At 36.9% G+C, this 16,026-nt stretch overlaps 1 protein-coding gene across 1 annotated transcript; it reads left to right on the forward strand.

Moving 5' to 3' along the window:
• The first annotated feature begins 12,979 nt into the window (after positions 1-12,979).
• Positions 12,980-14,679, forward strand: LOC147538533 (B-box zinc finger protein 21-like). The gene is made up of 3 exons (XM_086643434.1): positions 12,980-13,583; positions 13,662-14,078; positions 14,172-14,679. The coding sequence occupies exons 1-3, from the start codon at positions 13,398-13,400 to the stop codon at positions 14,448-14,450; spliced, it is 882 nt and encodes a 293-aa protein (XP_086499560.1). The 5' UTR covers positions 12,980-13,397; the 3' UTR covers positions 14,451-14,679.
• Positions 14,680-16,026: the final 1,347 nt, after the last annotated feature.

Consider the following 16,026-nt stretch of genomic DNA (forward strand, 5'->3'; position numbering starts at 1 on the left):
AGGCATAATGAAACCCTACCTAGAAGACTGGAGATCCCACGATCTAGGTTCAATGGGAAACTGAAGTTATATCCTGACTCGAACAAAATACTGGAAGAGAGTTTCTCTCTTTCCCATTCCTAGGATGAAATCAGTGTTGTCTGCAATGCAGAAGTTAAGCTTACAGCTTTTAATGTATCCGAAAAATTTAGAAATTTGTCTATAAGGAAGGTATAGCAGTGTACCTAAGTAGGAAACACCTATATGTGTGGGAATTGGTGTCGGTTCTATGAGAAGGTCGTATTAGGCTGACTTCTCTAATGCACACACGAAACTAGGAACGTTCATGACCGCAAAGAACACAACCGAGAACTTAAAACAAGTAAGGAATTAGCTGTGTGTTAATTATATTTGGCTTACAATTACCAGACTCAGTTCAAGACTAACAGCTCACTGTTGTCCTTGTAAACCTGATAGTTATCACTAGGGAAGGTTCAAAGCTTTAAAGCCACCTTCATCCGATGCAGCGACACTCCGCGTAAGAACTATTGTCTGTCAGCATTATAGCATAGTAAGGTCTGTCAGTTTGCTGTGATTTCGAACATGTAATAATCATTCATGTGGGGGATTGTTGGAATCGGTACCCAGCTCAAAAGTAGCTGGACCGGTTTTTGGTTAATTTGATGTATCTATATTCGTTAGAATCTCGAGCAGGATGTCTCGTTGGATTCGTCTCGTCGAGCTCTTGAATTTAGACTCAAATTTTGCCCAAATCCGATTTCGTATGAGTGAGTTATTACAAAATTCGTTTGGTATGGGTACCATTAACTCAAAACCGGGATTTTGAGTTAGTACCACATTTATGAAAGAGGAAATGGTTTATTTCCTTTTATAGAACCTTCCATATATTTATGGTATGTTCTTTAGAAAAGAAAGGTTACTCACGTGGTTTATTTCCTTTTATAGAACCTTCCATATATTTATGGTATGTTCTTTAGAATAGAAAGGTGACTCACGTGGTTTGCACCACGCAAACCACGCACGCGCACGCGCGGCGTGGGCGAATGGGCGTTTAGGGCGCATTGGGCGCTTTTGAAGCTCCCGCACGCACTTTGCACTTCGCACGTACGCATCGTCGCGAGGAGCGATTGGAGCCTTGGATTTTACGATCATAGATATGATCTGACGGTCAGGATATTTGGCGCTCTTTAGGATAGATCCGTTGATGATCTAACGGTGGGCGTTCAATGTGCGAGATCTTAATAGATCCGTTAAGATCTGACGGTCAACATGGCACCCGAAAACCAACAGACAAATATGACTGTTGGGAAGCATCCATTCTTTTCTGAGGCACCTGTCTGGAGTGTCACCAATACTTCTATAAGGTACAGCCGTTGTATCCTGGGAGACAAACATCTTACTGGTTTTAGTACTAATACCAGGGTGTTCACTGTCTTAAGGAAAGAGACAACTCGACTCGGCTTTCTCTCTCTAATCTTTTATTTAATCCTTGTTTTTAAAAAATATTGTTTTCCTTTTAATCTGTTTAAGATACAATATTAATTTTTTTATTTTTTTAGAAATAAAATTGTCTCTGAATCTATTTTAGAAAGACACTCTAAAGTGTATCCCTGTTTTAATACTTAATAAAGACAGGAAGATCAGATTCTTGGTTTTTCATAATACCAGAACAACAACAACTTTTAGGTTGTCAAGAGACATTAGCTTTGAAAGCCATTTCCCCTCATATGGTGGTACCTCCCATGTGCTAGTTAGCAAATAAAATAGTATAAACTAACAAACACAAGTGTAGGCCACAAACCAATTAATGAAATACCTCAACTAGCATTGTCTTAATAATATGGAAACTATCCATTAGTCACCAAAAGTCCAAAAAGTTTTTTTAAGATTATCAAGCAGCTCACTTGTGCCATTATCAGTAGGCTCATGACCATGAGACTTATCTTAGGTTGTACAACCAGTTGGAAGGGGTCTATCTTCAACAAGAGAGCCTCTGGAAAGAAAAATCTCGTATTGCTAACATTCGATTGGGTGATCGCAATACCAAATATTTCACTCCAAGGCGATCAATAAGAACAGAAAAAACAGATAACCTCTATTAAAAGAGAGGATGAAACCTGGTCCAGTGATGTGTCGGAGATAACCCATATCTTCTCTTCCAATCTCACCAACATCTCCTCCACTGCAAGCACCCATATCACGGAAGATCTCTTAAACCTGTTCCAACCACTGATTACTACTTCCCAGAACCACTCCCTCACGACCATCACTATTGAAGAAGAAATCAAGAGGGTCGTTTTCTCTCTTAAATGGATGCAGCCCCGGGTCCAGATGGCTACCCTCCTTTCTTCTACCAATCTAATTGGGGCACCGTTAAAACCGATGTGTTAGAGATGGTGACCAACTTCTTTCAATCTTCCTCCCCTTTCTAACCACACCCATTGCCTCATTCCGAAAACAAAATCTCCTCAAACCACAACTGACTTTAGTCCGATAAGCCTGCTTAATAATACGTACAAAATTATCACCAAAATCCTGGCTACTCGGCTCAAAAGACCGCTCCCGGATATTATATCGCCATTTCAAGCGGCATACATCCCTGGGAGACAGATCACAGACAACATCATCATCAGTCAGGAACTAGCACACTCCTTCAAAAGGCTAGAGGATCTAAAAGCTATTTCGGCCTCAAACTGGATATGTCTAAAGCTTTTGATCGTATTGAATGGCCCTTTTTAGAGCGCATCATGGCTCAAATGGGCTATGCTAATCAATGGATCCAGACAATCCACGCCTGCATCACCACCTCATCGATGGCGGTACTCATCAACTGTCGTCCTGGCCCAACATTTAATGTTAGTAATTGATTCGCCAAGGTCACCCTCTATCTCCCTTCCTCTTCACCATTTGCATGGAGGGTCGGAGTAGGCTCTTAGAAAATAGCAACAACCCCAATCACTTTGTAGGCTTCCCCATTCCCAACTCTGACATCACTATTAAACATCTGTTATTTGCAGACGATTACATCATCTTTGGTCAGAACACTCTAGAGAATGTTTACAACCTTACACAAATCCTTAACACCTTCAGTGAAGCTTCGAGCCAAATGATCAACTATGCAAAATCCACAATCATCTTCCCAAGGAATGCTCACCCCAAATTCAAGAGAATGATCATTCGCAATCTTAAAGTGCATCAATCTTCACCCTTAGACAAGTACCTGGGCATACACCTCCTCATTGGTGCTAACAGGAAACAAGTCTTCACCTCCCTTCTCGCAAAAATCCAAAACAAGCTATCCAAATGGAAAACTAATCTCCTCTGACAAGCTGGCCGCTCTGTTGTGATTTCCACAATCGCAGCGGCCATTCCCCGATACCAAATGCAATGCTTTGTCATTCCGAAAGGTATAAGCAATCACATAGAGGCCATTCAAAGGTCTTTCTGGTGGGGAAAAATAAAATCTATTCACACCATTAACTGGTCCTCCATCTGCCTCCCCCGGAAACTTGGCGGGCTAGGCTTCCGTCTTCCAACCCTCGATAATCAAGCATTTCTGAGCAAACTAGTTTGGCGTATTCTCAAAAATCCTGATAAACCTTGGGTTAAAGTCCTCAAATCTAAATACTTCCCCCAAAACACTCAAACCTTCCTCTTCGAAACCAAACCACTTTTGGCTGTGGAAATCAGTTGTTAAGCAGTTTGATTATGTCTCGAGCCTTATATTCTGGGATGTTAATAAGGGAACTGAAATTAACATTTGGCATGATTACTGGATCCCATACCACCCTCCACCACTTATTAACACTATGAACAACCCTTTGACTACAGTGTCTCAACTTATTAATAATAATGAGTGGAATATGAATGTTTTGACTCAATGTTTTACCAATGACATATGTAAAGCTATCCAAAGCATAACCTTGCAGGATCATAAGGAGGATACAGTCATATGGCCATTAACTAAATCAGGTAACTTTACAATCAGCTCTATGTATTATAGACTGAGAACAACCAGCAATATGTATGAAACGATGGAATGGAGATTTATTTGGAATATCAACACTACTCCTAGAATCAAGATACTTTTATGGAAATGTTGTACAAATAGTCTGTCAATCAGGGACAAAGTCGGTAAATACATAAGTAACTATTATACGTGTCCATACTGCGACAACACAGAAACGATTACTCAGGTTTTACTTCAATGCTGTTATGCTAAATCCATCTTGTTCCATTTTTATGTTATAACAGATAATATAACCAATGTTAGAGACTGGATTCTCCAATGGAACGATATGGAAACGAAAATATTTGATTTATATGCTAGAATTATGTGGTTATTTGGAAAGCTAGATGTGAAAAATGATTTTCCTTGCAGGAACAACTTCCAATGCAGATTATTATTAGAATAAAAGGCATGACAACCATCAGTGCCCCCAAAACTAACGAAGTGAGAAAGGCAAAACAAAGTTATTGGACGCCACCAGCAACACCGTACCTCAAAATCAATGTAGATGCATCTTTCACCTCCCTCATTGAACCTGCAGGTATTGGTTGTATAATGTTTGATGACCAAGCCAGCTTTGTAGTGGCCATACAGACTCCACTATAGGGCAAAATCCAGAGGAGTGCGAATGTCGAGCGATCTTATATGCAATGCAATGGGCAAGTGAATTATGTATCCCATATATTCAGATTGAAAGTGATAACCAAACGTGATAATCAAAATCTCATCAAACATCTCCAACAACTCCAATGCAACCATCCAATGGCAATCGGAGAAAAACATGGACGAAATCTGCGCTCTCAGGACAAGTTTGAGGGTATTATCTTCACGTATACGGCCAGACAGAACAATAGTCAAGCAGACTTCCTAGCTAAGTGGGGCAGGCAAAACCAGCGTCATCGTTCTTGGCACTCTTTCCAAGAGTTTGCGAATTTTTGTAGTTCTCTTGTTCCCTGATTGTTACTTTCTCTGAACAAAAAAAAATTATCACAAAATGTATAATATTAAATATAATGAGATAATAATATAGCCTAATAATAAACTTACTTCAACCAATTTTTCATCAATTTACAAAATTTGGCCAAAACTCCCTAAAAATTTCGCATTTGGTTGAAAATGATCAGTCAATTTTATTTAGTCTTCAGCTCCTTGAGTACTTTTTTAGTTTGCAACACCTTGCGACAGTTTTTCCACGCCTTGCGACAACTTTGGAGCACCTTACAACAACTTTACAACAGTTTTGGAGCGCCTTGCAACAGTTTTGTAACGTTTTGCAACGCTTTGCAACCCCTTGCAGCACCTTTACAAAATATATTGAGTTTTTAATCAAATAAAATACAAATATTTGGGGTTTTAACAAAAAAAAATATAAATTAATTTTTGGGGTTTTAACAAAAAAAAGATATAACTTGCCTTTTTAACTAAAAAAATTTAAAATTGGGGTCTTCGGCCCAACTCCTGTTACACAAAAGCCCAAGATATTTTGAAATGCCACTAAATATGCTATTTTATCATATTAATAAAAATATCATTTTTAGCATATTATAACAATAAATATAGTCAACACTTGGTTGTCTAAGTGGTTTGTAGTGTTGACATAAACTCCAAAACTCTTGAGGTCTTGGATTCTCAGAGGAGGTGGAGTCCATGGTTATAAAATGGGTTATTTTCCAAATGGCCCCCAACTTTGCAACCAGCTTCCTGCCTAGCCCCTACTTTAGCAAAATACCCATATGGCCCCCTTTTTCAGATTCCGTTATAACACTGTTAACTAGTCATCATTTCTCTCTCTCCTCCATCTCATTTCTTCTCTCTACCACCTCATCTTCTCCGACGAAGGTCGTCGGCCGGCCAATTTTCCGGCCGGCGATCTTCAAACATAAAATAAAAAAAACATATACTCTCTCCTCTCTCTAAAAAAAAATTCTCTCTCATTTCTTTCTCTCTCTAGATCTGGTTCTTCAATAACCAGATTTGTCGAACAAACCTTCTTTGTTTCAGTCCTTCTTGAAGGAAGGTCCCGAACAGTCTGTTCGGCAGATCTGGTTCTTGAGGAACTAGATTTAGAGAGAGAAAGAAATGAGAGAGAAAAAAATAATTTTCTTATGTTTGAAGAACTAGAGAAAGAAATGAGAGAAAGAGGAGAGAGAAATTGATTATTTTTTTTATGTTTGAAGGTCGTCAGGTGGCAGAGAGAAGAGATGCGATGGGGGAGAGAGAGATGATGACTAGTTAACTGTGTTATAACAGAATTTGAAAAAGGGGGCCATATGGGTATTTTGCTAAAGTAAGGGGCTAGGCAGGAATCTGGTCACAAAGTTGGGGGCCATTTGAGAAATAACCATTATAAAATTTGGGTTATTAAAGGTATAAATAATGTATAAGTTCGTCGGACTTTAGGTCTTTTTCATGTTGTTGGGTTTTAGGCCTCTCTCATTACTGGTGTGACTTAGGTAGTTATCGTACTTATCACATCTTCATAATGTATCAATGTCTCGTAAAGACTAACGTAGATCGTAATCGATTTCTCAAAAGAAACTAACAATAAATATATTATAATAATAGTAATTAATAGTATGAAGAACAATAATAGTATTATTAATAGTTATAATCCACTCTATTTTGATTTGATTAATAGGTAATAATAGTATAATGTCTTTTCATAACAACAAAAAAAAAATAATAAACTTAAAAAGATATCTACTTTCATATCTTGTATATGGAATCAATATAGTGAACAACCACAACAAGACATGCCATCTAATCCGTCCAATATTTTCAAATATTCTGAAGAGTTAATTCCTATATGGCCCCCTACTTTGTGACCAGCTTTAAATATGGCCCCTAAAATTCTGTAATTGTCCTAACTACCCTTCCTTTAAATCCCTTTTCAAAATTAAAAATAAAAATAAAATCTTAATTCCACCTCATTTCCCTCTCCACCACACATTTCTCTCCATGTCAACTCTCTCCACATCACCTCTCTTTCCAACTCACCTCTCTCTCTCCAACTCACCCCTCTCTCTCTCTCCAACTCACCTTCATCTTCTCCGATTGAAGTCGCCGGCCGGAAAATTTCTCTCATCTCTCTCTCTCTAAAAACTCCGGCGAAGGGACCCCCTTCGCCGAATTGTTAAAGAGAGATGAGAGAAAAAAAAAAAAATTGGAGGTCGCCGGCCGGAAAATTTTCCGGCTGGCAACTTCAGTCGGAGAAGATGAAGGTGATTTGGAAAGAGAGGCGATGTGGAGAGAGAGAGTTGACATGGAGAGAGATGTATGGTGGAGAGGGAAATGAGGTGGAATTAAGATTTTATTTTTAATTTTGAAAAATGATTTAAAGGAAGGGTAGTTAGGGCATTAACTTAAAAATAGGGGGATATAATTGAATTTACAGAAATTTGGGGTCATATTTGAAGCTGGTCACAAAGTAGGGGGCCATATAAGAATTAACTCTATTCTGAAAGATCTTAGGAGGTGTTAACAATTACAACCGTAATAGGCTACCCTCCCACCTCACTCTCTTGTCTATCTTGTCTATCGTATTAGTATAAGACAATAATTTGTAATTTTACACCTTTCAGGTATGTGAACTTTCAGATACAAGGGAGTAAGGTGGGAGGGAATTTATCATTTTTGTAACAAATATCTGCCATTTGCAAAGAAGATAACAAATATCTGCCCCTTTTTATAAATGAATTTTCTGATAATCTACCCACTTCCCTTTAGATTAGGTAGGTTGATGGTGGAGAGTAAAATAATTTATAAACAAATCTATTAGTGGGGTTTCTCTTTTTCAGTCAAATTTCATGTCCCATTCCAAGTTTTGGAATTCTCCAATAAATGCTTCACTAACAAGGGACACACCAAACGCGGTATCGATCCAGAAGGATGGAGATAGATAGTGACAGATGGAGGGTGGTCAGTTGTAGCCAGTGAACAGCCCTACCCTAATACCCATTGCCCATACTAGTCTCAATCTCGAACTCCCCCATCCCTCCCCATTAATCTTCCTTTTTAAGATCATCCATCTAACCAATATCAGTCAAACAGACATGAACTTCTTTTGTCTTATTTGAATTTAGTTATTAATTACTTTCTGATTGGGAGGTCATCTGTTGTAATTCGTGTTGGAAATATACAAGATAGAATAATAGAGCAGATTGCCTCCTTCATCAAAAAAAAAAAAATATAGCAGATTGCCTCAACAAAAAAAACTGATAAAATTTAATTAGTTGTGTAGTGGTATGGAGTCTTGGACGTGATTCGGAACAATCTCAGCGCAAATTGTTTTGTTCTGTCACTTCCCAAAGATTGTAAATCAGACCTGATTTACAGTTTATGTTTCTGAACTTTTCAATTAGAAATAAATAATATAAGATTCATGCAAATTTTTACTTATGAATATTTATTGTTTATATAGAGAGTTATCTGGTGCCATAAGTAATTTAAAGGCAAAATTTTTTATTAGGGTAACAGGATGAAATCTCACAAAACCAAGATAAGAATTGGAGTCTTTATAAAAAACAGATAAAAATTGGAGTACAAACCAACGCGATTTTAGCTCAAATATGAGAGTAAAATGTCAAAGCTTATGGTGGTATTTGAGCCAATGACTACTTGCGGGCAAGACCAAGAGTTGCACCACTTTGCTAGTTCTACTTTTTGTTACTAGAATGTTTAGTTTATATTTAATACTTGGCTTTCGACCCTTGACAATAACTAAAGTTTTCCCCCACTCTGACTCCTACGTTTAAATTCTCTTACATTTTTTTTGTTGAGAATCCGATTACGATCAACGTAAGTCGTAACAAGACAGTGATACATCGAGACGATGTGATAAGCACAATAACTGTCGAAATACTACTGAGCCTAAAGCCCGACGAATTAAATGACCTATAGCCTGACGAATGAAATGACCTAAAACCTACATAAACTACTTTATTTATACCCAAGTTCAATATTCCTGGATTTACACTTCCATCGGATCGAACCTGGGACCAATGTATTGCAGAGTATATGCACTGACCAACTGAGCTACCAACGGTTGGCGAAATTCTCTCACATTTAGTAGTACCGGTGGAGCCAAGGTGGGGTAATCCCTCGCTGCAGCCAGGAGGTACTATTTTGATCCGTGTATAATATAGTTGATATAGGTAGCTTAGGTGAATTGGTTCCAAGTTGGATCCCACATGAAGTCTGAACTTCAAATCCCATGTTTGTCAATTTGGTGTTTTTGTTTAAGTTTTGAGTTAATTCTCTATTAGACCCTTATATTAGGTATATTTTCACTTTTGGACCAAATTCTTTTCAATCTCTTTTTTTCTTTTAAGTCAGGTTTTTCTTTTTCTAACCCTTCTTTTCGCTAAGTTCGGTTTTAAGCCTTTTGTTGGATTTTATCCAAACTGTGTTCTAGTTATTTCTTTGTCCCCAGAATATCAATGATCACATAAATTATAAACTTTAGTTTTTCTTAACTTCTTGATATTTGAATTATTAACGAATCTAATTCATTCTAATTGGAAGTTTTGGAATAACTTGTTTTGAATTGAAAAATTAAGATATATGTGACAATGGTGATAGAACAAATATCTTATTCGGCAAAAATTGCTTGTAGAATACTACTTGTGAGTGCATATCCGTTCAAAATAAAAAATTTGCTATCTAGATATAAGCTAGTCCGGGCAAACTTAAAATCCTGGCTCCGCCCTTGGTAGTACCATGCAAAATATACTCTATTTAGATTAAGTTTGATGAACAGTACAACTTCAAAAAGCATAAAGAATTAGAGAGATCTACAAGTCTTCAAAAATCACTGGATCCATTTATGTAGATGATCAATTGATTGTAGATTTATTGTAACTTGTTATTTCTCTGCATATTCATGCTTAGCTGAATTCAAAATATATTCTGCGAATGTTAGATCGACTTCATGGGAACGGAATGAAACACCAGTCTGTAACAAATGCATCCAAAGTGAATATCATGTTAGAATTAGAGTATTGACAACTAATTTTGTGTTGAAGATGAAACTAATTGTTAAATAATAACACAAAATCAACTTATTAAAAACATTAAACATTAAGAAAAATAAAATATAATAATGACCTAATGTTGAATAAGGCGTCTCCTGATAGCCTGGTTTCTCTTGGTGGAAGATCAAGGAGCAATAACTTTTTGTTGATGTAAGTTACTCTTGGAGCAACTTTCCACTTTTGTTATATCACAATCAATACTTAATTAATCGAAAATCTCACCACCTTATTATATCAACAGGTAACTAAAAACTATAATTAGATCAAATTGAAACTCTACAAATACAGGTAGCCTAGTAATCTCTCAAATTTTCTAATAACTCGTCACTCGCTTCCTGCCTCGAAGCATCCTAAGACTTGATCTACATAAAATGAAAATAACGGTTATCAGTAACATCTAAAGGAAAATCTAAGTGACAACACTGAATGAACTAAGAAATTGAAGAAAAAGGCATAAGTAAAATATCCCCCCCCCCCTTTTTTACTACACAAACCTTTTTTGCTTTTGTTCTTTCTTTCCTTAACCTCATCACCTCATATCATATCTCACTTTTTTTTTCGCAAAACTACAACTTTCGGACATTAAGTTTGTCCGTTTATTGCACAAATATTTTATTGTGGGAGAAACTTCGTAATACCATTCTAAAATCTGTTTTCGTAAACCAATACCCCAAAAGTAATAACAATGAGGTGAGACCTGAAGGAGATGTCCTTCGACCAAATGCAATGCGAACGATTTGTCGGATAAGACAATTGATGAAGAAGATCACCAAGTCTGGACGATTTAGGGATTGTAGTATTTAGCTAAAAACCAATTACGATCGTTGAATCACGAAGCGATTCGCGGCTAACTTCGTCCGGATCCTACAACGGGTTACACCAAAGAGTGTCAATTTGATCAGAAGATATGACTAGAGGGATGAGACATATAAACATGGGTTAGAACCATAAATATGTCCAGAAGGCCTAAGGAAAACTAAGGCAAAGATAGTTCGAGGGCGAAACAAAGGTGTTTTTGGTCGGGGCATTTTAGGGCAATTTGGGCCCATGAGTGGGCCGACCTAGGCATGGCCGTCCACGCCATAAAGGGGCCGGCCAGATCCGACCCCTCAGGGTAGAGCTTGAACGACCATAACAAGGATTAGTAGAAAATAGAAACTAGTTTCTATTTTCGACTAATTCCTATATCTTATTCAAAAGAGACATTTTGGAAACTTAATTAGGGTTGGACTCTAATTTGGGGTTCTATATAAGCCCCTCATTGGAGTTAAAATAAGGTGTGGAAAATTCTCAAGAAGCTTTGTAACTCTACAACATCAAGTGAAGGAAGAAAGGGAGAAAAGTTCTCAACTATCTATCTAGTCTAAAGAAGAAAGGTGTTCTTCGTATAACCACCATTGGAGTTCTAGCTAATTAAAAGGTGGGAGTTCAAGTTGATCACTCGGGTGTTTCAAGTAGAGGAGCTATAATTGGAGCTCTTGGTCTTCTTATCCAACCGGAAAGATTTGAGGAAAAAGTAATGATTAAGGTAATCTCTAAACTAACTTAGTTCATTATTTACTTATGCATGAGATCTTGGGGATGCTAGTGTTAGATATTAGATGTTTGAGATTCCGCTTAAACCACTAGGAGACACCATAACCCAACAAGACCCATTATTCATAAGAACATGAAAAACCGAATTAACAAACAAACCTATTACCTATCCATCATTTAACAACCTGGGAATCCAACAACCATACATTTTGTATCATAAGAACAATCTAAATTTCATAAGAACAATCTAAATATATCAATACATCATAATACGTCGGGTTATTTAGTGTATAGACCCCAGTTATTTACCTATATTAGGGATCCACCCCCAAAACGATAATGCTTTAGGGGTTACCCCCATTCTCTATTTTTCCGTCAAAAGCCCGTTAAGTTGCTAGCGTGCCAGTCACGTGAGCTTCCTTTGGCAAATTTGCCCTCTCCATCAGCTTTACTATTGGGGGTCTTTCCCTAAATAGTTGTTTTACAGTGGGGGTCATTCACCATTTTAATACTACTTCCAATTTTTTCATAAGAAAGTTCTGATTTTTGTGAAAACAAAGTTCAACTCTCTTCCAAGTGAGTAACTAGGTCGAGGTTTAACTTGGGTTTTGGAGTTCAGCTATAATGGAGTTCTAGAAAATAAGGTTTCAGATAAATGCCAGCTAAAATTCAGAAGTTTTTCAATCTTTTTCTTTTTTTCTCAAGATCAGACTGTTATTCGTGTAATGTAGTTGAAATTTCAATCTGTTCAAGATCAAGATCAAGAGAAAAAGATTGAAATACCAACTACATTACATGAATAACAATCTGATTTTGAGAAAAAGAGAAAAAGATTGAAAAACTTTTGAATTTTTTTCAAAAGCAAAGAACTTTTGCTTAATTGCTTCAAATTCAAGATCAAGTACTAAATTGAAGAACACAAATTTACAAAGAAAACATTAAAATTGAGCATAATGACTCAAACCTAACAATTATCTCCAATTTTAGCTAGCATTTACCTGAAACCTTCTTTTCTAAACTCTATTATAGCTGAGCTCCAAAACCCAAGTTAAACCTCGACCTAGTTACTCACTTGGAAGAGAGTTGAACTTTGTTTTCACTAAAATCACAGCTTTCTTATGAAAAGATAGGAAGTAGTATTAAAATGGTGAAGGACCCCCACTGTGAAACAACTATTTAGGGAATGACCCCCAACAGTAAAGCTGATGGAGAGGGCAAATTTGTCAAAGAAACTCACGTGACTGACACGCTCGCAACTTAACGGGTTTTTGACGAAAAAATAAAGAATGGGAGGTAACCCTTAAAGCATTATCGTTTTGGGGGTGGATCCCTAATATAGGTAAATAACTGGGGTCTATACACTAAATAACCCTAATACTTCGGACTTGCCCTCAGGGTGCCCATACAAAGACATTTTTTTTTCTTTTGTTTGTGGGGAAGATAAAGTAGCATAATAGAGCATTTTAAATATAAAATTGATATATAACCTGTGAGCTGTGTACTCTGCGGGTTGTGTCTTCATTTCCTCTATATAAAAGTAAAAAACTCAGATTCTTTTTCTCTCTCTACTTCCCCTCTCTCACACTCTCTTTCCCCTTCTCTAATCTATCCAAATCTCTGATTCTCTGCACAAAGATTAGATTCATATCAGAATACCTAGAGTTTACCCAATAGATTAGAGACACAGAGAGGCATGGGAAAGGTCATCTCTTCCACTACCCATTCTGCCAATTAACTCGAAACTTCAGATATATCTTATATCTTTTGGTTCCATTTTATAGTCCAGAATCTTTCATTTTCCAATTATAGGTTTAGAGATCATGAAGATTCAGTGTGATGTTTGTAATAAAGATGAAGCTTCTGTTTTTTGCTCTGCTGATGAAGCTGCTCTCTGTGATTCTTGTGATCGTCGTGTTCATCATGCTAATAAACTTGCTGAAAAACACCATCGCTTCTCTCTTCTTCACCCTTCCTCTTCCGATTCACCTCTCTGCGATATCTGTCAGGTACTAATTTCATCTAACTTTCTCTTTCTCTCTCTAACTTTCTTTCTCTCTCTAACTTCCTTTCTCTAAATTCTGTAGGAGAAAAGGGCGTTCTTATTTTGTAAAGAAGATCGGGCGATTTTATGCAGAGATTGTGATCTTTCAATTCATACAGTCAATGAACTCACGAAGAAACATAATAGATTTCTTCTTACCGGAGTGAAGCTCTCCGCCACCTCCTCTATCTTTACCTCAACCACCACCACCACCACAAGCACCTCTAAGAAGACATTAGGGACGAAATCAAGATCTTCAGAAATTTCACTTGCAGAACAACAAGCTCAATATACAACAGTACCAACATCAATCCCTAATTATGATGATATTAATCAGACTAAATTTGGAGGATCAACAAGCAGTATATCAGAGTATCTAGGGATGTTACCTGGTTATCAAGTTGAAGATCTTCTTGATTCATCTTTAGCTCCAATCACCAGTTATAATGATTTCTCTAAGGTTTGAATTACTCAAAACCCATCTTGAATTCCTTCCAATTTCTTCTTTGATTCTTTAATTTTTTATCTTATTTAATTGGGGTTTATTTTGCAGAACGAAGATCTGTTTCCGTTTTTTGATTCAAGTAGTTTTGATCAAACAAATAACATGGGGTGTTCTCCTTCTGATGATTTTGCACTTTGGGTACCTGAAATTCCTCTTCCTCCTCAAAATCAAAATCAGAATCATCTTACCCAGATTGAAGTTCACAAGAAAAATGGATCGAAGAACACAGCAATGACCGGAAAGATGAACAAGAGAGAGAAGGATCATGGATTTACAGTACCTCAAATCAATCCCCAATCCTATAAAAGATCAAGACAAATTTGGTAGAGACAAGATCAAATTTGAAATTGACCGAGTTCTTTTAATTTTGTTTGTGTTTGTTTGAATCTTTTGGCGTTTGTGGTGTTTCTAGTTAATCAGGTCTGATTACTTTTTTGTTTTTCATCTTCAAGATCTGATTTTTTTTTCTGAGTTGTAACAAAATGTAAATATGTTTCCAACTTACTTAGCTGCTTACATTTTTCTTTTAATAAAGTTGTTCTTGAGTTTTATTATATTTCTATGAGAGCATACTTTTGCTAAATTTTTGTTCAATAATTTCGGTGGTTTAACTAACTCAAATTACTTAAAAAAAAAACTAACTCAAATTAGTTATTACAGAGAAATCAACTATTATCAATCTAAGTCGTTACAAGGCATTGATACATTATGAAGATGTGCTAATTGCCTAATTTAATCTGCCAAATTTAAATCATAAGAAAGAGGTCTAAAGTTCGACAAATTTATTATAATATTTATTTTATATATCGCATAAATTTCATGAGACAAATCTTGATGGCAAACTGCTTCCACCGAGATTCGATCCCACTACCTCATGGACTTAAGAGGGGTGTCGACCGTTATACCAAAGGGTGGTGGACTAACCACCTCTTATTTAATCTAATATGGAAGGAGAAATTTGCAACACTATAGTTTTTGCTTGTTATTGTCATGTGATATCACCTTTTGAAGTTCTGATCTCTATAAATGGTGTAACAACGAAGTCCTCAATCACCTCTCTTCTTACATCATCTCTAATCCAACACTCTGAGAAATTTTATAAAATTTTATAAATCTTCTTGTTGATTTTGTAGATTGTTTGTGAAAAGCTACTTTCCAGCCTAGCCTTGCCTTTCACGTTACTTCGAGTCTTAGATTTTATGGACTTCTCCTCCCTAGACCTTAGATAGGCTAGGTCAGGGTTTAGGTTGGGAGACAAGGATTTAGATTCGCCTTCCCGTTCCTTGAGGCAATATAGGCTTAAGGTGTGAGTTGATTTCTGCAAACCTCCACTCAAAGCAGAGTTATGATTAGGGTTGATGACGTGATTAGTTTTAGAGTCAGAGCAAGCTTAAGTCGCCTAAGAGACACGTGCCGACTTCTCGATTTTGGGCTTAAATGGCAGAGCTCCTTCGGATTCACCTTTCTGGTGTGGTCGACCCACATGATTCCCGGTCTTTCTTTGATTTATTGACTCGTTCAACTGATGACCAATATTTAGATCATCACGAGCCCCACCACTCCTTAGCTGAAAAGTGAGACACTAAGGAGTACATGAACTTACTGTCTCTTTTCTCTTTAAAAGAAATAATGTACGATAATTACTGATTTTAAATTTAGACGCAAACCTGAGCCAGGGCTGTGTGCTAAGCCCGGGTAAACCGTTTTTTAGGCCACCTTTTCCAGTGTTGTTTCTCAGGACTATTAACGTCTGTTCTGACGCGTAAAGATTTTGAGGATCATTATTTAATTTTTCGCGGCTGATATATTTTCTTGATCCCACGATCTCTCGTTTACTTAATCATTCATTTTCTGATCACGTGTTTTTGCAGGTGCCTTCTTTTTAATGGGTTGTCCTCATTAG

The sequence above is a fragment of the Eschscholzia californica genome, unplaced genomic scaffold (genome assembly GCF_041429995.1).
Source record: "Eschscholzia californica isolate CP2 unplaced genomic scaffold, dmEscCali1.0.p SCAF_5, whole genome shotgun sequence".
NCBI lineage: Eukaryota > Viridiplantae > Streptophyta > Magnoliopsida > Ranunculales > Papaveraceae > Eschscholzia > Eschscholzia californica.